The sequence below is a fragment of the Pagrus major genome, chromosome 5 (genome assembly GCF_040436345.1).
Source record: "Pagrus major chromosome 5, Pma_NU_1.0".
Lineage (NCBI taxonomy): Eukaryota > Metazoa > Chordata > Actinopteri > Spariformes > Sparidae > Pagrus > Pagrus major.
This window is the reverse complement of record NC_133219.1, coordinates 6,151,561-6,173,307: the sequence shown is the minus strand read 5'-3', so window position 1 is coordinate 6,173,307 and position 21,747 is coordinate 6,151,561. Positions and strand designations below refer to the sequence as shown.

General features: G+C 39.8%; 1 protein-coding gene across 1 annotated transcript in view; it reads right to left on the bottom strand.

Annotated features, from left to right (window-relative positions):
* rimbp2b (RIMS binding protein 2b) overlaps nt 1–16,541 on the bottom strand; it is a 40,355-nt gene extending 23,814 nt beyond the window's left edge. The window contains exons 1-6 of the mRNA XM_073466408.1: nt 16,458–16,541; nt 14,971–15,075; nt 11,295–11,345; nt 6,266–6,470; nt 2,562–2,695; nt 528–607 (exon numbers count right to left, since the gene is read on the bottom strand). Coding sequence (XP_073322509.1) covers nt 528–607; nt 2,562–2,695; nt 6,266–6,470; nt 11,295–11,345; nt 14,971–15,072 — 572 coding nt within the window. The 5' untranslated portion in view covers nt 15,073–15,075; nt 16,458–16,541. The remainder of the gene's footprint in view (nt 1–527; nt 608–2,561; nt 2,696–6,265; nt 6,471–11,294; nt 11,346–14,970; nt 15,076–16,457) is intronic.
* Between the last annotated feature and the right edge of the window lie 5,206 nt (nt 16,542–21,747).

Sequence of the window (21,747 nt, the reverse complement as noted above, 5' to 3'; positions counted from 1 at the left end):
TTTGTGTCTATTTTGTTTTTTAACAAATATGAGGCAGCTGAGGACTGTGTGGGTTTGAAGCTTTGGCCCTGTTTCACATATTTGTGCTCTGAGGATTCCAATTATTTTTTGTGCTGACAGGTAATTTTCTTTAGAGATAGAAACACTGAATCATCTTTAAGACCCCGGGCCTAACGCTGTGAGAGAAAGCAAATTATCTCAGCAGGGTTTGTCCATGACTTGTCTACAGTGAGCAGCCAGTTCGGTTTACTGTAAAGGATTTCTGACCAGCTCTCTGAGGACGGTCACCTGTTTCACTTTGGTTTGGGGGTTTCTGTAATCTGACCACAAAACTACTTTTAACACTTACTCTGAAAATGCACTGAAACCATATAAATACTGTTATAGTGAGAGAGTTAAAGCACCTTTCAGAAGGAAACAGTAACAGTTTTATTCCAGTCAGAGGTTGTTGTATTTGTCTGTGTTCAGTGTTTTAAATAAAACAAGTAACACCGTGAATAAAGTGACTGTGTGTTGTGTATACGCACCTGTACCGAGCAATACACAGCCGAACCTTCCCTGTGAACCTCAGTTTGGACCTGGTAGTTGAGCCGAGCTCTTTGTCCATCTAGAGAACACAAGAAAGGAACAAATGATAGTGTTTTAAACATTCAATGGTCATTCTTTGTTTTGTCACCAGGGATGCACTAGAGATGAGTGTTGGCTGGTATTCACCTTGTCGGCCTATGGGCAAACAAGATGTCCTTCACTGATAGTACCAGTGGCTGATGATGTGTTTTGTGCTGGCACATTCATGAGTCACCGGTTCATGACATCCCTGCCATCAGTTTGTAAGACTTTGTAAACACTGAGAAATTATCATATCATCATACCATTGAGTATGTAGATGTGTTGTTGGCTAGAAAGCAGTTGGGTTTAAAAAAAAAAAAGTATCTTTTTCATGAGAAAGAAGGTTATATTAAAGGTTGTTTCATGAATTGTTATGATCATTCTTTCAGAGATAAGGTAATGAAGGGCTGAGTGACTATTAAAAAGTTAGCTTTTTATAATGAAAACGTGATTGTTTCCCTGGCCCAAAACAAGGAATAAACAACAACAAAAAAACATAAACAATGTTATTTTTAAACATTGGCACTGGCTCATTATTTTACAATCGGTGCATCCCTTATTTGTTACCTTTCACCTTATTTTCAGTAGACCAGTGAGGCAAGCTTTGTAGTTGAAATTATTTTGCATCTTATGGAGGAAGAAGCTAATAAACTGATTTGAATGTTTGTATAAAATTGTAAATATGTTAAAAGCAAAAAAACTGGGTCTTTGAATCCAGGTGGCTGTGCTTTTAAATACAGTGAAAATCTTCCCAAAAAGATGAAGAAAAGGTTTTGCTTTTCTTTGGTTTAACCTACCAACTGCCAACTAATTGTATATCTCAAAAAAGCACCCAATATACATTATATTTCTTTTACTTAAAGGTCATATTGATAACATTTGTATGTAGACAAATCATTTTACATCTGCATAGCTTGTAGAAAGGTGCAGAATAAAAAATATTATTATGATGAAACAACATATATGATAATTCCTTAGCCGATGTTAGCGTTCAACAACTTCTTAGCTAACATTATCGTTTGATTACATCCTGTGTGTTTGACTTCCAGGTTTAGACAAATGTCTCGAAGATGTGTGCTGATATTTATGAATTAATTTACTCCTTTCCTAATCTTATCATACCAAACAGTAATGTTAGCTAGAATGTTGTTGAATGCTAACATTAGTTGTTGTATAACTGAAGCTAATCGGTTATCAAACTTGTTTTACCTTGAAATATGGTCTGGATTAAACTATTCATTGTCTTTACAGTTGCTGTTCAATGGAGGAGCAGGGAATGATAACGGTTTGTCAGATTGGCTACATTCATATGTCTTGCACCCTAGAACAGGATTGTACGACAATTGAGATTCCCACCCTGAGTGTGATGTCAGAAGAAAATGACATATGGTCTATGGTAGTGGGGAGACGGAAAATCTCTTTTACTGGCTGAATGTTATCAATAACAACTTTGCACAATTTGTGTATTAAAATATTTTGATGAATCCCAAATAGTAAGGCTGCAGGAATAAAACCAGAAAGCCTCCTGCATTGATGCTGCAAGGATTTTCTCCTTTTCAGTCTTGCTCAAGCATATTGCTTTTGATTCATTCATTACAATGAAGCAGCATTTTTCAAAGAATTGTTACAAAGTGCCATCAAAACTAAAGATTAAAAAAGGTATGAGTGGAATCAGATCTCACATTTGTGAGATGAGTCACTTGTTGCTGGACAACAGGATTTCATTATTGCAAAAAGGGAGGAATGAAACAAAAAAATGATTGGGGATTCTTCTCTATTGCAGCCCCACATCATGTCATCATGTCAGGATATTTAAACAGTCTTTGTTTGTGCAGCTTGGAGCTAATTACACTCCCTTTTTGTTTATGGATGTCATTCATAGTGCAAATGGAGAAATGTGCAATAAAGCAGAAGCCATTTGGGATGCAAACAGATACCTCAGAGAGGAAAGCCCGTGCTGGGCTGCGGGCTCGACTGCGAGTGAGGAATGTTGGCTTGACAGAGAGGAGCTCCGGCTTGTCTCCACTGATCTGGAGCGGTCGAATGAACTCCGATATCAAAGATCTGCCTGTTGGAGCCTCATTGCCTGTGGAACAAACAGAACTTTGTTCATCAGATCCTCACATCTCAAAAACAGAATAAACATCAAGCTTGTGACAAATACTCAAATTACAGAAGAGTTCATCAAAGCTAGGTTTGGAACGTTGTTCTAGCTGCATTTTTTGTTTTATGTATTCCCGACGGCAATCAATAAATCAAATGCTTTGCCAAAGTGCATACTCCTACCGAGGCCCAACAGTCCCCTTCTTTGCTCTCATAGAGGCTGTTCACATTTCGTTTAACCATCCATTCTGAGTAATTTGATCAAAAGTCGACAGCTTGAAGCCCTTCAATTTACACCTGGCATTAGATGCATCTCGACATACAGTATGTCTGGAGTCAGCTCTTGTGATCAGATTTCACTTCTCCACTGTATGCAAATACACACCTACATCAGTGGAACAAACCGATAAGTTTCATACATAAAGAAAGAAATATCTTCATGTATAATCTTTGCGAATTAACAAGTTGGCACGAATAGTTAAGAATTTGTTACAGAAAGCGTTTCACAAAGTTTATAAAGTTTCTCCTGAGACTCAAGATTTAGCTTTTTTATAAGGGAGTCTGGGGGCTTTCTCCACAGGCATCAAAGACCTAACCTTTAACTGAATTTGTAAAATATGACGTGCGTACCGTCTTTATGTTATGTTACCTGATTTGTTTTTCATCAAGATTCATGCATAATTCCCTGAGAAACGAGAATGAAAAACGCTCTATCTCACAATGTTAAAGTGAGAACAAATTCCTGGATTCCTTTAGCAGTTTTTGTGTAATCCTGCTGACAAACCAACCAGTGAACAAAGGAACAAACAAACACGAGTGAGAAAGATAACCTCATTGGCAAAAGGTAATAATAGCCATGTACCTGTACTACTACTGACTCTCTCTTCAAAGGTACCACTATTTAAATAAATGTACTGAACACGTTTTTGTTAAGCAGATATGATGTGGGTGTCTATATCACTGTCCCTTAATTCCTCTGTTTCCATATATCTGTATAAAAATATGAAATAAATTAAAACTTCACAGCAAGAGTTGAATGATACATATGATTGTAATTAGTGAGGCGTTCATGTATTCAACAAAAAACAAGTCAAAAACAAGCAGAGAACAAGTCTAGCCAGCTAGAGGCTATTTCTCGCTATGATTGATTATTTCATTAACAGTTTGTGTTCTGCAGATTAAGTCCGAAGCCTCTCAGACTTCTAATTTCAGCTGGGATTCTTTCAACTTGTTGTGAGGTAACTGTGGAGTAACAGCCAGCAGCTCTCACATGGCAGGCATGATGCATTCATTCAACTACACAGCACTTCAGTAAGAGTGGGCTACATCCAGTAAAGTTCATTTAGTGGCCTCCTGTTGATTAATTTAAGTCACAAATGAGTTTCAGCCACTTCAAAATATGACAGTAAATCAATTTCTATACAAAAAAATACTTAAATATTATTTTTTTAACTTGATAGACATTTTATTTTGCTCTGACAATCAACTGAGTGGGTTACAGTTTGCTGTTCTCAAAACTCAGCTGACATTTATCATTTACAGCAGCATATTTTTGTTACTTACACCTAAAATGTCAATCAAAAATCACGCCCACTGAGTAACTGAGAGAGTTCTCTACAATCACCACAAAATTGGACTTCATTAACTGTACATTTCTTGAGATAATTAAAGGTAAAGTCAGCTCTAACTGCATTACAGTATTGATAATTGTCTCATATTTCAACTGTAATAAAAATCGGGTTTGCAGAAGTTTTCAAATGACTTCTGTTCAGAATGACCCTGAACGAGCATGACAAGTCTAGACTCATTTTACACTCACTGACTCCATCCTGTCCACATTGTTGAAAATACTGAGGTTGGGTTCGTTCCCCACCAAGTCAGTGATCCCTCTGGTCTCCAAAACTGTTTAATTGTATGTACATTTTTTAATGGTTGGATTAAATTGGGTAAGGATTAGATGTAGTGAAATGGCAGTGGAGTGTACTCCAAACAGGGCCCCTTAAAAACTTCTCACCTTTTCTTACTCAAGGTTTTCTGAAAAGTTTGCAGCCCTGCAAATTCATCCTACAAAAATCTTATGGCAGTCCAAAAATTAAGACTAAAGCACAACTCAGACACACTCATGCGCGCATGCATGCGCCTGACTAACCATGGGAAGTTTTTTGATCAAGCTTGGTTGACATCTTGTGCTTTTCTTTAACTTGTGGAAATGTGTTTCCATATTTATCACCGTGAAGCTCGCGCAAAGCCTGGCACAGGACACTTTTGGAGTAGGTGACAGTCTAACTCCTTGACTGCAAGACGGTATGCTGATTGTTTATTCAAAGCTCGGCTGTGCACATTTTGTCATAATGTTTGTCCCACTGTGAATATTTTTTCCACTGAAAATGTCAGAGTGGTTCACTGAGTGGGCCAGATCTTTTTAGTGTTAGGGTGGAATAACAGATGTCAAGTTTATTAAATAACTACTTTTTAGGTCACATACATTTCATTACTTTCATAATTATTTTGTGAGCATTTTCATCACCTATATTTAGGTGTTTTTTGTTACTTTCACCCTGACAAGTGGCTTTTTTAATAATAAATGATGAATGTGAGATGGGGAAAATGATAAAACATCATCATATTACGAATGTTTACATTAAATTGGCATTTATCACTACATTTTTCATTTAACATGCATTTATCAATTATTTTCTGTTAATTCAACCACTCAAAATATACAGTATGACTTATCCGCATACTTGCCAACCTTGAAATTTAAAAAAACAGAGGATTTTGAAACCAAAGTGTGGTTCTGGGAGTCCTGCCCTTGAAAAATTTGAGATTCACAGACTGTTTCATGCGTTCTGGTGACATCTGAAGAATGAAAATCACAAAATATACAACAGCATTCTTTTTCATGTTAAATCATTTGAATTTTACTATTAATTATCAGACAACGCAGAATAATTTGCCTTTTATCTTTACATTCATGCGTTCATTTTTTGCCAAGATTTTAAAGATTAAAAGCAATGCCTACACATGTGACAGTTGAGATTTTGCAAAACCATCAAAGTCATGTCTGATGTTGAAATGCGCAGCACAGAGGACAGGTGTTTATCAGTCATCTGTGATCTGTAACATGACTTGTTGATGTTCAGTCATGTCTCCATCTTGACAATCGTGACAACTGCACGTTGGCAGATTTTACAGCCCCTTTTCTTTAAAACTTGATGTACTTTTATGGACTTTATTCGTCTTTCCAGGGCGTGTGAAATTTGTTTAAATATTCTGTCTCTTCTCCTTATCTCTGTCCGTCTCTCACTCACTGAGGAGGACGAGGCTCAACTGAACAGTAGACTACACGCTGTACAGGGCCAGAAACAGGTTGTGATTACTAAAAGTGGAGAAGTGTAAAAACTTGTTATAAATCGGGAAAAATGCGGACGAATTGTGACCCTGGAAGGAAACGAATGGCAATGAAAAACGCAAGTCTCCAGGGAAAATCGTGAGGGTTGGCTAGTATGCTTATCAGACATATTAAAGGAAAAAATCATGATCCAATACGTACCTTTGCCTATGGGGGCAGCCAGTCCATTAAGGAGCTGTGACAGGGACTTGTTAGGCGACCCAGGAGATTCACATAAAGTTAAGTGTTCAGCGCTGAGGATATCAAACTTCCCAGCCTGGAGCCGGAACTTCTCCAGCTCTTTTGACAGGAGGTTGAACTGCTCACTCTGAGTCCGACATTTTTCCTCCAGCTCGCGAACTTTGGCCTGATGACGGCGAGGGAGGAGAGTCATCGAGAGAGGAGTGAGAGGGACAGACAGACAAAGAGAGACAGACAGACAGATAAAAAGGGAGAGAAAGGATGGGAAACAAAGGAAAACAACAGGAGAAAAAAATAAGGAAACCACAGGATGCAGGACTGAATATTCTGCACACAAAAATACAACAGTACACATATGTACAGTAGCCAGTATATGAGGATATACGTCTACTGTGTACACAAAGATAGAACATGGAATGAGGTTCACTGTAGACGTGTGGATCAGTCATTACAGAGAAAAAACCTCTTCAAATGACTCTTTAACTACAGTTCACAACCCTGATTCCAAAAAAGTTTATACGCTGTGTAAATAAAAACAGAATGCCATCATTTGCAAACTAACTGTGTTCACCAACAACAGTTTTATAAAGTGTTCCTGAGCCCATGTAGTAAGTGTTGAACCTCGTCCCATCCTTACTTGTGAACGACTGAGCCTTTCAATGATGCCACGTTCAGACCCATCATGATACTATCATTTGTTACCAATGCACCTGTTTACCTGTGGAATGTTCCAAACAGGTGTTTTTGGAGCATTTCACAACTTTTCCAGTCTTTTGCTGCCCCTGTTCTAACTTGTTTGAAACAATCCAATTCATAATAAGCATATATTTACAAAAAACATTATAAATCAATATATTGTTTATATTTGTTTTCAATTTAGTATATGTCAAAAAGAATTAGCAAATTATCACATTCTGTTTTATTTATGTTTTACACGGCGTCCCAACTGTTTCTGGTATCGGGATTGCTGTATACAAATCACATGCACAACTACAGTTAATGCTAATAATACTGAAAATAAAAAAAGGCTCTTGCTTCAAGGTGGTATGTATTTTTCTTTTCCTATCATTGTCAAGTAATCCCATGAAAAGAACAAAACCAACATTAATTCAATCATACTAACGAGCAGTCTTGTAAAAGTACCCAATAGTTATACTTGAGCAAAAGCAGAGATATTGCGCTAAAATATTATTTTTGGTATAAGCAAAAGTCCCCCAAATACTTCAGTAAAAGTCTTCAAGTATCTGGTATTAATGTACCAGCCTGGCAGGTTATCGGACCTAATACTTTTGGATTATCAGAATCAGTGTTCATTTTTTATCCAATAAAATTAATATATTAAAATGCACTATTTTGGTTTTGATGCAGCATGTAATGTGCAAGGTAACTAGTAACTAACGTTATCAAATAAATGTAGTGGAGTAAAAATAAAAATACAATATTTGCCTCCAAAATATTGTGAAGAGGAAGTATAAAGCAGTAGAAAATGGAAATACTGAAAGTACAAGTACCTCCTAATTGTACTTAAGTACAGTAAATGTACTCACGCCATCACTGCTAACAAGTACCGTCTGAGTAACCTTGGTGTGCAAATATCTTGCATACACGTACTTCTTGATAGGCAAGATGTTCCACCACGCGAACCCACCAGCCATGCAGGAGATGAAGCTCAGCGTAAGTTCATTCCGGAAGACTATCTTAATGTTCAGTCTTTCACAACTCTCTCCATCTTACTGTCTCTCTCGAAGTATTCAGCTGCCTATGGGTGTTTACTCTTTCAGTTAAACCAACCAGATTTGCCTACATTAAATCAACCAACAAATCATGTCATCGCTAACAAACTTCAAACAAACTAACACACAATCTGTTCTCCTCTCTGTTATTGTCAGCTGTCATTTCAGTGCAAAATCCTTGCGACCCTCCTCCACCACATTCAACCCTTTTCGTTATATCTGGTGCCCAGGTCCAGCTCACCAGAATCTATCGCATCACATCCAGATCTTGAGCCATCATCCTAATCCTAGCACCGTCACCAGCATGCATTTAAGCTCCATCAGGGGGGTTTCCTACTATCTCCTAATACTACTACTTCCTACTACTACTTTCTACTAGTCACGGCTTCAGCTTCCCTCAATAAATATTATTCATTCAAAAATGAAGTCTCTCCTAATTGAAATGTGTCTGTTGGAGCCACAGACAGGGTAGGGAAGTTTCAAAATATTGTTGGTAGTGGTCTTTTCATGGAATCTGATAACATTAACAAAAATAACAGCAGTCGTTAAGACCAAGAAACTTCACTTCACATACTAAAACTAAGCATAACTATGTGGGCAGGTATAATAGAAATTCCAGGTGTTGGAGCATGATATCTCAAGTTGAATGATGGATCATCAAAAATCACTTCAGACTGACGATAATCTGAAGCAGAGATGCTCTGGAGGACACTTGGAATTTTTAAGCACTGCCCAACACACAGCAACACCCCTGCTAACACACTCCTGTCTATGCTGCTCTGTTGAGTCAATATCATGCAGACAGGTTGTTGTTGGATAAAACATGCTTTTAGCAGACAGACGACAAAGGAAATCCTGCAGCTTTGAAACAGAGTTAGTAAATTAAGATACTAGTTTTTATAGCAGCATACAGTTCTGTTCTGTATGGCAAGAAGACAGTTTTTAAAACACATGCTTAATAACACCCATGCAATTCTACAAAGGTAAAGGATCACATTCATCAATGTGATCCTTTGATTACAGTACAAAAACTAATATCTACTATTTGCATCATATTACAACACATTAGATGAAAAAAAAAGAAGCTTTAATTCTAATTAAATAGATTTTCAGCATTCACTGATTGTATTCTGATACTTTTGTTTGTTCACATCTAAACACACACTTCTAACACGTGTTTGGTTTTATAAAGTTAAATTTGCTCGCCTCAGTATGCTGATGGGCTTTGATTATGTGGAATTGAGGTCGGTCAGTGAGGCCCCAGGCATTCGTCTTTAAGTGAAGTCGATCCATATTCTGAAACTTCACGGGTAGAATCTTTTCATCAAATGTTAAGTGAGCGTGGCTGAATATTTCTTTATGATCAAGTCAGAAAGACCTCCAGTTTGTGCTGTCAGTCATGTCCCAGACTTTCAGAAAGCACTACACTTGTGAGTTTGCTTTGATGGAAAATGTGAAACATAGCTGAGCGGGTAGTAAAGCCCAGAAGAAGCAGCCCTGAATATGTCTGAAAACCAAAAAGTGAAGATCACACATCACATTAGTTCTTAACTGACGAATGCTTAATGTTACCTTTTACCCTCTGAATACCACTTGTATATTTATCATGTTCATCATTAATAATAAACTAAGATTGTGATGAATGATTGTGTTTGTACTGTGCTGTTACATCACAATACGTCCTAGGCCATAGGAAGCATGGGGCTATTATATACTGTACTGACTATACTGGGAAAGGTGTAAAAAGAATATCAGGTAAATAAATAAAAACAATTCTGAAATACCTGCATGCTGTCCAAGTGGTTCTGTATAAGCACAAACACACACCCATTCAGTAAAAAGAGATGTAGGAAAGAAATAAAGCACAATTACACATGTGAGCACTCGTACACATCTTGAAAGCACAACACTCTTGAAATTATGATCTGCTTTGACACTTTGTGACCTTTTATTTGTTGTGATTCATTCACCTTTCTTACACAACTTTGTTCAAATGTGCACTTCACAAGTCAATTTAAAGAACCAGTTCACCCCAAAATTTAAAATCAGTCATTATCTCCTCATCCCCATGCTGATGGAAAGTCTGGGGAAGTTTCATAGTCCACAAAACATTTCTGGAGTTTCACAGCAAAACAGCACTGCAGCATTCTCCGAAACAACTGAAGCAGCTGGGGACTTCGAAAAAACAACTGAAAGACATAAAATGGCTCTATACATCTCCTCTGGCGTAATCCAAGTCTCCGGAACCCCCTATATCTCAAATTAATATGAAAAGATGTTATTTACACCCTTTTTTTAAGCCAAAATCTCCACGCTACTAAGCTAAAATCTGAAGCCCATCTCAAACATAGACTGTCAAAAGAGCAGACAGTCACCCACAGGTTTCTGAAGAGCCAGAATGAAGCTCAAAGTGGGTGGTACCGGCCGTCGCCATCTTGGCTGTACCTGACTCCGCCTGACTCCCAGCTAATCAAAAATGGGCAAAAAGGGGGAGAATGGGTGGAGCTGAAGTGAGTCTTGTTAGTTAAACAAGCCTAGCTAGAAGCTACCAAGCTAGCTAAGGCTAACAAGCTATCTGTGTTCACACATAAAGAGAAGATAAATCCACTTCTTAATCCCAAAAGTTTAATAAACAAATATGGCCGAGAGGTGAAGATTGGTGACTGGAATTAACTCAGACGAGCACAGTAGCAGCTCACGGCTAGCTGTTGTGTAACTTTAGGCATAAATATAATTCAAACGAGTCAGTTAAATAAAAATTCACCGCTTGTACAGTTGTCATGAGAGGGGAAATTAGCCTTATAGACCAAAAATGTTTTTTGCACCAGGCTGTAAACATGCTGTTATAGGGATTGACTTGCATAAATCTTTTCAAATCAATTTGGGATCTTCCTGAGACTCGTTGAGACCTGTTCCGGGGAAGGCTGCATTGATATTTTGCTGTGAAGCTCCAGAAATGTTTTGTGGACTATGAAACTACAACCTGACTTTCCATCAGCATGGAGGTGAGGAGATGATGACTGTATTTTCACTTTTGGGTCTGTCCCTTTAACATCATTGTGACTAGAAATCTTTATACTCAGCCTAGGATTCATATTTCAAAACATAAGAACTAAAAAAGAAAAGTGTGGACTAAAAAAAGCAGGAAATGGCTCTAGGTATACACAGGTCTGCCCCAGGGCTGACTAACCCCCCTATCCTCCAGCAGCAACCACATAAACATACACAGTCAACCCCCCCAGAGTCCAGACGCTCACCTCTAACAGATGGACAGCGCCTTCATGTTCCTTTTTAGCCTCAACCTGAGCCTGGGAAACACAGGGTGCACCGTTTCAGTTCACTTTCATTTATTTAATTTCAGTTTAAAACACCAATGAAAGCCTTTACAAAATTGGAAACACCTTTTCATTCAGTGTTGTTTGGGGTGAAAATGGTTGAAAAGAAAGCCACTATCTCTGTCCTCACTAGGCCATGTAGGATGAAAGTAAAGTGCAGTTTATTTATTAGTATTAGTATTATAGTATTATTATTTATGAGGTTACCAACAGTGCCTCGCTTTGAGAAGAAACCAATTCTGACTTCACCACGATGGGCTGAAGATATAGTGGCTTTTCTTACACTATTTTCACCTTTTATTTTTTTATGTTTTTCATGTTCAAGGGAGTATTCGTATGTCAGTTTACTACTAAACATATGAAGACTGAGAGCATCGGCAGCAGAGGTCCCAAACTACCAGCCTTGAGGCCAGACGCAGCCACAGAAGAATTCAAATCTGGCACATTTTGGTCATACAATCATTAATTTCTTTTAGAGCTGAAACTGGTTTTGCTTTCTGACTGAGAGTTCCTTGAGAAGATCAATACCGCTCTGATGTCTGTTTGTTAAGTATGGTGTTTCTATATTCGTATGTGTATCTAAAGGACAGATGTATCGGGTGGTGATGATCTTCTCGTCTTACCCTCTTTCACATTCAACACGTTAACAATGACCAACAGCACCTTTTACAGCACTTTTGGCAACTACATGGCTCTTTCTTAAGCTAAAAGTCAGGCTAACCTGGAGCCGAGACAGTTTCAAGAGAAGTGGACTTCTTGCTCTTCCTCTTATGTGATCCACAAGCAGAAAGCTGCAACACTTCATGAATTCTAGGAAAGAACAACCTGGCCACTGGCCTCCAGAGAGTTTGAGTTTGAGACCCCTTATCAACGCAAACTGTCCTTGAATATTACAATTTTTGCCCTTATTCCAAAAAAACGACAATATTCCTACTTATCTGTATACATTGCTCATGAAAATGAATATTTCACTAATATCCCATAATATAACATGCAGCCATGCATTCTCTGATTAATGAGCACATTCTCCCTCTTTTATTTGTCAACCTCGCTCTTGAAAAGGTCGCCATTGCGATATTTGTGCACATCCAAAAACTTGTTGATATCCAAGTCTTGTGTTTTCACACCTTCAGTTCAGTTCATTCCATCCGAGCCGAAGGAAAACTTTTGTATTGTTGCATTTCAGTTCTGTTCCGGTTCTTGTCCACACTAACTCCAAATGAACCAAGAGGAGTGAACATGAAGTTATACAGACACTTTTGGCAATTGTCATATTGTCAACCTGCATTATTAGTGCATACTCATGTAAAAGAAATCAAAGTCCACAGCAGTTTATGCAGCACTATAATGCTTCTGATGTGTATGTCTTTGGTGTCACAAAGAGCTCACAAAGAATTAACTGATTATGAGCAATATTGGTACTGTTATCACTGCTTAATAACAGATAGAGACGAGGAGAAAAGGGGGTGTCTTGTACAGTCATGATTCGAGGGTAATTACTGTGGATCCAGTGGCGGACTCAGGATGGACCAGAGACCCGTCTGCACCAGAGACCCACCTCTTCAAGCAGTCTCGGTCCAATTGTTTGGTCCACACTAGGGTAGGGTTTGATTTAAAGCTTTCAAACCAGGCCAAGTGAACCACGCTAACTGGAAATAAGGTACCAGGGTCTGTTTTAACGGGGCCGAAGGTTAGGTGTGAAAGCATCCTAAACGCAGGTGTATTTTTCCTATTGCCCCGGCAATGTGCGTTTTTCTTTTGTGTATGCATCTCTACCCCAGCCTTGCAAACTGTTGTTTAGGAAACACACAGAGCTGAGCATAAACAGGCAAGAAGCTGTGTTTTACAAACCATGGTAAAAACACCAATTCAGATGCATATTCTGAAAGTGCTGAATTCATGTCCAAAGAATGCTCCCATACTGCAATGTGAGCATATCCCACAATGCTACAATTTTAGTACAAATTCATGACCAACATTACCTGCATCAAAATTGGAACACTGTCAAATTCTCAATAATAGTGGACAACGAGTGTACATGTCAATGTTGTCAGTGTAGGTCTGAACCTGCCCATTATTTCCCTTATATGATGATTACCTACCATAGAAGCCCATCCAAAAATTGTACATGTTGCCAGCATGTTGTTTGAATGGTTGTTTACGCTATGTTGACGAAAAATGGCCTAGACTGATGCTCTGTGCAAACCAGCATTATTTTGAACAGATTTAAAACGTTCAATGTTCTTTTCATAATAAATTAAGAAGGCTGGTGCATTCAAGAGGATTAAGGTTTGGGTATTACAGAAGCATTGAACTGTTCTGAAACGCAGCATAAAACACGCCATTTTTCTTATGGGAATGAGAAACATCTGTTGAGAAAAAACAAGTGTTCCACATGAATATGAGAGCATCTGTGGACTTTACAATTTCATAAATCTACTGCGCAGGCAATTAATTTAGGAGAATGCAGAGAGCAGCCAGTGTCTGAAGGAAGATAAGGCAGTAATGAGCTTCTGTTAATGAGAGAAAAAAGCTGAGAACTCTGCCTGTGAAAGGCTGACTGTGAAGTCAGAGCAACACTGCAGCAACAGCAACACTGGGATACACACACTGTTTCAAGAGAAGGCATTGGTGACAATTCCTATCAGGTTCACACTATCAGCAATCTCAGCCGTTGCTGGGCTTGCTCTGACATTACAGGCAGCTCCAGTGCACAGAGCAGGAAGCCCAGCCATCAAATGGCCTGGGCCAGCATTTTCTGTTTAAGCAAGCCTCTATAAAGTGTCATATCTACTCTGGGGTTTGAAAGTTTGATTTGCTTGCTTGTAACAAACAAGAGGAGTGCTACTGTAATGTTAAGCACTCAGTTTGGAGAGTGATAGACAGCTGAAGTGTGGGTTGAAGAGGAAGCACTGGGAGAGCTGTAGTAGTGCCAGTGATGGGAATGTTTAGAGGTGAGCCTATTCACAAATCTGGGGAAATGGTGGTAGTAGACAGGTTGTCATTACTGCGGTGGCGTCTCCCTACAAGTGACCAACTTTCTACCTTTACATATACTTTTTACAGCAATGTTAAAGAAATTAGGAAGATCCTGCGCAGCTCTCAGCTGCTCCAACAGTCCTGGCAAATTTCAATTTTGGAAAAAAATTGAAACAAGCAAACCTTTACTTGATGAAAAGTGCTCCTGTCCTGAGACCACAAACTTGACACAAATCCTCAGGGTGTGCATACGACCCAGATGTTCACCAGAAGTGGCAATATTAAAATACTTATTGATTAATCAATATTATTATCATTGTACTTTCGAACCTCTATGAGTTTTTTCCAAAAATACCTGTGTATGTGTGACTAGACATGAGCTGCCATTGCGGTAATGGTGGTGATGCTAGATGGCGTAACACACAAATCGCTCCCTGGATTTTCTAGAGAGAGCACTATTCTTTCCTCTTCTCTCTTTAATGCAGTCTTTTAGGTGACTTTAGCCTTTGTTGGACTGTTGAGCACCAGTGCTCAACAGAAAGCTTTTTGACCCATCACGTGGACACAGGCTTGGCCAACATGAAGGCCCAAACCTCTGGTGAGTGTTGAGTTTCCTTACCTTCTGCAGAAGGTCAATCTCCTGCTGCTTTGCATTGAGTACAGCCAAGGCCTGCTCATGCTCCAACTCTAGCTGCTGCCTCCGCTCCGCAGCCTCGCGCATATGCTGTCCGCAGGGGGTGCAGGGATGGAGAGCCAGGGGGGAGGGTCGTGGGGGGGAGCATAGAGAGGGCTGCTGTTAGTGGAACTAAAATCCAACGGCACTGAGCCAACACAAAATGCATCTCCAGTCTCCTACTCCACACTCAGAAAACAACACAGGTGTTACATGTGCACACACATCACACATACAGAGGCTGGTTAACAGTGTACTGACCTTTAAAACCCTTAAGAACAATAAAGACATAAACTATGCCACAGCAAATGTGAGAACAGTTTATGTCGAATGATCTGCGGGAGAGATCAGATCTAATTGTGCACAAAGGTGCTTATGGATGAGGACTTGAGATGCTTTGCTGTGTGAACAAAAAAACTAACATCAATCCACAGTCAGGTTTGCTGCCCCCTTTAGGTAACACGATACCTGTTAGAAGCCCGGTTACTGGGACTGTTTGAAAAGCTGTCCTCAGCGCTGTTGTCTTTGCATGATCAATACAGGGTTTTACGTTACATGAAAAGGGTGAGCAAACTCCATAGCGTGCTCACTTGTCTGTGGTCATCCATAACAACAAAAGAAGCCATACAATACAAGGGACTGAATGCTAGGCTCTTCATAACACAATCTGCCCGTGTCATCCAGTCACATCACTGCTCCCACTGTATGTGAATATTTGTCAGGTGAAAGAAGCAAATGACATTTCCATGCCAGTAAAGAATCGAGGTCTAAGATAGGTAATGTCATCAAACTTTAGGTGACATTATCATCATGAGGGGTGACCCAGTCTCTCTATCTCCTGCTTCCTCCCCCTCCCGTCATCATGAAGCCAAACTCTTTGTCCTGCCTCATGCAAAAGTCACATTCCACAGTGCTGTGCTCATATAGCCAGGTGACCATTCATATGTCTGGTAAGCAGCCCACGGGTAAAGGGGGAGATAAGCACAGCCACTGAGGTGGACAAAGCATTCAGAATGGGACTGTAAGGACTGCTCCCTAACAGATGGACATAGCAGTGATACCTTATAAATCTAGCAGGGGGAGAGGGGACAGGGACAGGTGAGGGAGGGGAGGACAACATGAAAGGGTGGGATAGGAAAGGAAAGAGGGGCAGACTGCTCCAAGCTTCTACTCTTTCTTTCACAGCTCCTGGTCAGACCTCCAGACACGACACTGGAAGGCAACAGACATGTCAGGGACATTAGACAGTATAGCTGAAGAGAACCAGATGGAGGCAGTGTAGCACAGGTAGGAGAAGGGGTACTAGCAAAGGGTTAGGCTCCATAAAAACACCTGAATTAGAATCCCAGGATAGACGCACTCAAAGAACTGGAAATGCACACAGTACTGACAGATAGTGAGTTTGAGTCTGCCCTCGGAGCTGGCCTCCTCACCTTGAGCACCTGCTCTAGGTTCTCCAGTTTGTCTTGGAGCTGGTTCCTCTCCCACAGGGCTAAATCTCTCTCCTGCGTCACAGCACCAAGGGTCTCTTTGAGCTTGGCATACTCAGACTTCACCTGTGCAGACAGAACAAGCAAGAGCAAGGTGTTTTAGAGTGAAGCTCTACTACAGTTTATTTTATTTGGGTCAAACTAGACTGTTTTCAAATACAGTAGGGTTGAGAAGTCTGAGAACCCTAGTGAAAATACTTCTATTTTGCATTTCTTTCGAATTTAGTACTATTGTTTTCATTACAAATGATAATAATTAGTATTTCGTTTGTGCTCCCATTGACTTTAATGATAGCATGCACCTGATGGTCATGTCAACGACCATCACGACTCCTTGGTCCTCTTTGGTCTTCAAGTAGTTCTGTCAAAGCTTTGAGGTGAGTTTGGGCCCGTCATCCGGCTGCAGTATGAAGTCAAGTGAAATCATGACTAGGCTGAAGGTTTCTGAGGGGCAGTGCATGGAACTCTAAAACGCTTTAAAGAAACTGGTTCAGTTGTATCCAAAGCATAATCAGGCAGTGCAAAATGGACCAGAAAAATCAATATATCAAACTTTGTTCACTGAGAGATAAAAAAGCAGTCTTCCCGTCAAAAGAAGGCTGTCCTGTAGTGTCTCAGAGGATGAGTAGCAGTTTCTAAATCACTTCTCAGGAGGGGGAATGAGAACAAACACTTGAGGTGGGCTGAGAAATACCAGAACTTCACAGTGGATCATGAAAAAAGTTCTAGATTTCTGTCAGTAACAGAAGGGTGTATGTAAGGAGACAAACTAAGAGAGAATGAAACCACAGTGTTTCAAACCCACAGTGAAGCAGGGTGGTTGGAATATTCAAGTCTGGGAGTGTTTTTGGACACCTGCATTGAACTGACTCCACCCTGACGAAGGAGAAGTACCAATCCATTCTACAGAGACATGCTCCACCCTCTGGTTTGATCTTTGTGAAGAGGGATTAGTACTGCAGCAGGATAATGAGCCCAAACACACATCAAAACTTTGACTGAACTCCCTCTGTCACACACTTTCCCTCATGTCAGGTGCATGCTATCAATAAAGCCGATAGGGGGAAACGCCAAATACTAAAATAGTCCATAATTCATGAACATTTTTCAAGATATAATGTTTCACTTGTGATGTTAGGCTTATCTTATCATTTGTAATGAAACACCACACCACACCATATCTCCCAACTGACTATAGAGTAACATTTTTATACAATATCTAAAAAACTGAACGCTTTATTTTTCTTAAAGGTTGAGCCGTTGCTTTGGATTGAATTCAGTTAAACAGCTGTTCCTATTTTTCAGGCAGTCGGTGCTGATTTGAAGCACTACGCTGTAAAGAACGATTGACTTTAATGGCACCTAAAACAAGCTGAGCTCTTAAAACAGGCAGAAAGTGTTTGGGGCCATATGTGGGAGCAGGCTGGTTTCGGTGATAAAAGCCTTTAAATATTATAATAATCCAACAGTAACATAATTTCACTGACTCCCAAGAATGTGGACCACAACATTACTAAATTATTCATGCTTCATTGTTACCCAAGCACTAAACATTCAGCAGACTGGAGCAATTGCACATTCTATTAACACTGTACACCAATTCACCATCAATGAGGTTTCTACTGCCGCTATGAATAAATATCTGAAAAATGTGACTATTTCTATCCCAACATATTCTTCATAATCCCACAGACTAGTTGTGTTGTTACTTAAGAGGCAGTGTTTTTCAATCAGCTTTTTAGAGGTCCCTCATCTGCAGCGAAATGACTGGTTCCTGCAGCCGTAATGTGGCAAAGCCTCTTCCTCAGAGCAGCCATGAATGACTAATGATTCCTCGAGGAGGGCGTTTCAACAAACATCAGCAAGGCAAAACACAAACAGAAACCAGTGACTGTGCCTCTGAATGGCCCGCCTCCACACAGAACAAACTCTCTGCATGGATAGGAGCAACTGTCAGACTTAATGTAGATGGATTGAACCAAACTATATTGGATTCAGTAGAATCAGGTCAATAGTCTATTCTGAGTGGAGGGAGGTGCCGTTTGTTGCCCCTCCTAGTTCATTCAGAGACGATAGGGATCAGAACACGGGGATGTAAGCGAGGGCTAATATCCGCTCTGCCCTGCAGAGTGCTGCTCTCATATCCGTCAGTGTGATAACGGTTCAGGACAGCTGCTCCAAGAGCCACCCCAGTCCTGATAAGACATCAATAACCAGCATCCCGCCCTTCAGCAACTACCTGCCAATCAGCTCCTCCAGGAAATTGCCTTCCTGTCCATAGAGACAGGCCTGGTGCTCTGTGTTTGTTGAGCTACTCCGACTTTATGTTTTGGGGCTAAGCGGAAGGTGAGGGTGCTTTCATATGCTGTTCATTATATGAAAATCTTAGGGCAGTTATGGCAAAGTTAGAGTGTGACCCAGAAAGCTCATCTGAGTATTAATGTAAAGACCAGAGAGGCCGTGACCTACGAAGAAACAAGACTGACAGTCGACAGCCACGTAGCAGCTCTGGGTGGTTATACACAGTGGGGCCTTGTGCTATGACAATGCTAACATGCTATAGTTTACCAATAAGTGTAAAACCTGCACATTATTATCAAAGGCCTGATCTGAAAAAAAATAAAATAAAATAAAAATGTTAAAAAAGTCTGATATTTAATGTTTACTACATTCATTCTGCTGTGCTCTGCTACTAGCCAAGAACAACAGTTATATCTTGTTGTTATGTGAGAGCCTAGAATCTTAAGTTTTGTCAGTTTTAATTGTGTCAATCAGTGTCATTTTTTCCATGTGGTATATCGAAAATAGTATTGAATATTAATCATTTTCCAAGTATTGTATCAAAGTTAGAATTTCCAGTTTTGTGACATTACTATTATAATATAATAAATGTTTGTTAAATAGAGTGTGAGGAAGGATTGCTGAAATGTGACTCTCTCATCGTTTAGGGTTGCTTCAAACACCAGTGTGGTAACAGCACAGGTAGAAGTCCATCAAATCCAAGCAGCGGCTGGCATTTCTTACTTCACGCACTGAGCTGAACTAAAGTGAGTTTGGGCTTTTAAGAAATAATGGAAGCCACGCTGCTGTAAAGGGAAGGGGTGAGCTGAATTTATAACACAGACGGGAAATGAGAACTTTACGTTGAAACAGAATCGGGCACAATAAACATTTTATCTTAACTATTTATCACAATTTTCATATTTGTCTTAATTGAATATTCAAGTCATTGTCCAGCCATATGAAAAAATCAGGGGAAAATTTGAAAAGTCAGTGTCCATCACCATCCTCTGGTCATAATAAAAGTCACAAGTTGATCTGTCAAAATTTCATGGCAATCTATCTAATAATCATTTAGCTATAAACATGTGTTAGGTGTACTCATGCACATGTGAGCTTAAAATTAGTGTGAATGGAGCAGCACTGCGATGTAGTTTACAGTCAAAGAGTCAAAACCAAGGCTCTTTCCTGTCCTCTTACCTTCTCATACTCAGATGCCTTGTGGCTATTGTTGAACAACTGGAGGCTCAAGTGCTTGTTCTCCTGCAGGAAATCTTGAAGCTCATTCTCCTAAAGAGGGAGAGAGAAAACAGTGTTGAGAAGCCAAGAAGTCACCATGATTAGACAGGCGCATAGCACCCAAACTCAGCGTGCTGTTAGCAATAGCCCATGCATTATTCATCTGAGGAGACTGCTGAGGAGGTTCTCTAGTATACTCTCGGAAGAATGACTAAAAGAAGCTGCCATTTTAGCCACCACAGCAGAGCGATAATAGTAATATTAGCTTAAATGTCAATGTCTAAAACATACTGGAAGAAATGTGATAAGAAACCATGAACATTTTCTTTTTCAACGTTTTCTGCGAATGGATGTAGAGCAAACATGCATTCGGATACCTTCCTAGCCACACACACACACACACACACACACACACACTAATGGCCTCCTTTCCCCACTCTTTCCTGCCAAATGTGTTGAGCTGAGGGTATAAAAAAAATCCCTTCATTGCAGAGGAGGAAAACTTAATTACATTCAATCAAGCTGTGGATGCAATTTGCAGTGTCGACTGGAGAGTTCTCTGAGATGTGCAATTCAATGCAGCTACAGTGGCATGTAGGCCAAGTGTTCGTCTTGTCAGGAGCTAAGAAACCTACTGGCTCATGCATGATACATTTACAGTAAATACAGTGCTTCTTAATGGCTAGTGATGGAGCGCCTGCTCCTGCTCCCTTATGTTTTAATTATAAACGATATTTCGGACGGCAAATGCAGACAGGAGTAAACATAAAAAACTGACGTGGTGCAAGTGTACACATGTTAACAGACTAGAAAACGTTAAGCAATTTCCTTTGCTGTAGTAATGTGGTGAAAGCATTGTAAAATCTGTATGAGTTCTCCAGTAAATAAAACATATAATATTATAGGTACATATCATATCATGGAAATACTCCTTTTTCACAGATTCCATTTAGCTGCTTCAGTTTCAGTATCCTGATATTGTGCATGCTGTCCCACTGTCACACTGTGACATGAACGGAACAGACTCATCTTTACATTTTTTTAAGAAAATCTGGAATGTTCCTACTAATAGGAAAAGGAAGAAGAAGAAGAAGAAGAAGAAGAGGAAATGAGGAGGAAGAAGTAAAAAGGAAGAAGAAGAAGAAGAAGAGGAAACGAGGAAAAGAGGCGGAGGGAGACGAACAACAAGGAGGATAAGAAGTAGGTGAAGAGGAAGAACAGGAAAAGAGTAGCAAATAAAAGAACAGAGGAGGAAGAAGAAGCAGAAGATGTACTGTAGCATACATGCAGTGATACGTACTGCCTGCACATCATAGAGGAGAAATTCTGTCAAGGACAACTGATAAGTAAACAACAGCCTGAAGACAGCACTGTACCAAAGTCACATCTGAGATCTTTTCCATTAATTTTATTTCTGTCACGTCCCAAAAAAAAATATTGGCATTTCAACCTGCATCAATTGTGTCCAGTCAATTTTAATCCTTCCCGTACAAGTACTAGATTGCATTGGCATTCCTATTCATATCCATTGATCCTTCAATTCAGAACTAATGTGGGCTGGCTGAGCCTCCAGGTGTTCATTCTGAAGGACAAACAGCTATCAGAGAAAAACAGAGAGCGAGCCCACGTTTGACTGTATGCACACTGAACAGAACAAAATACTTTTGAAATTCAAGCTTGTTGTTGATTTAAGCATTTCAACATGTCTGCCATC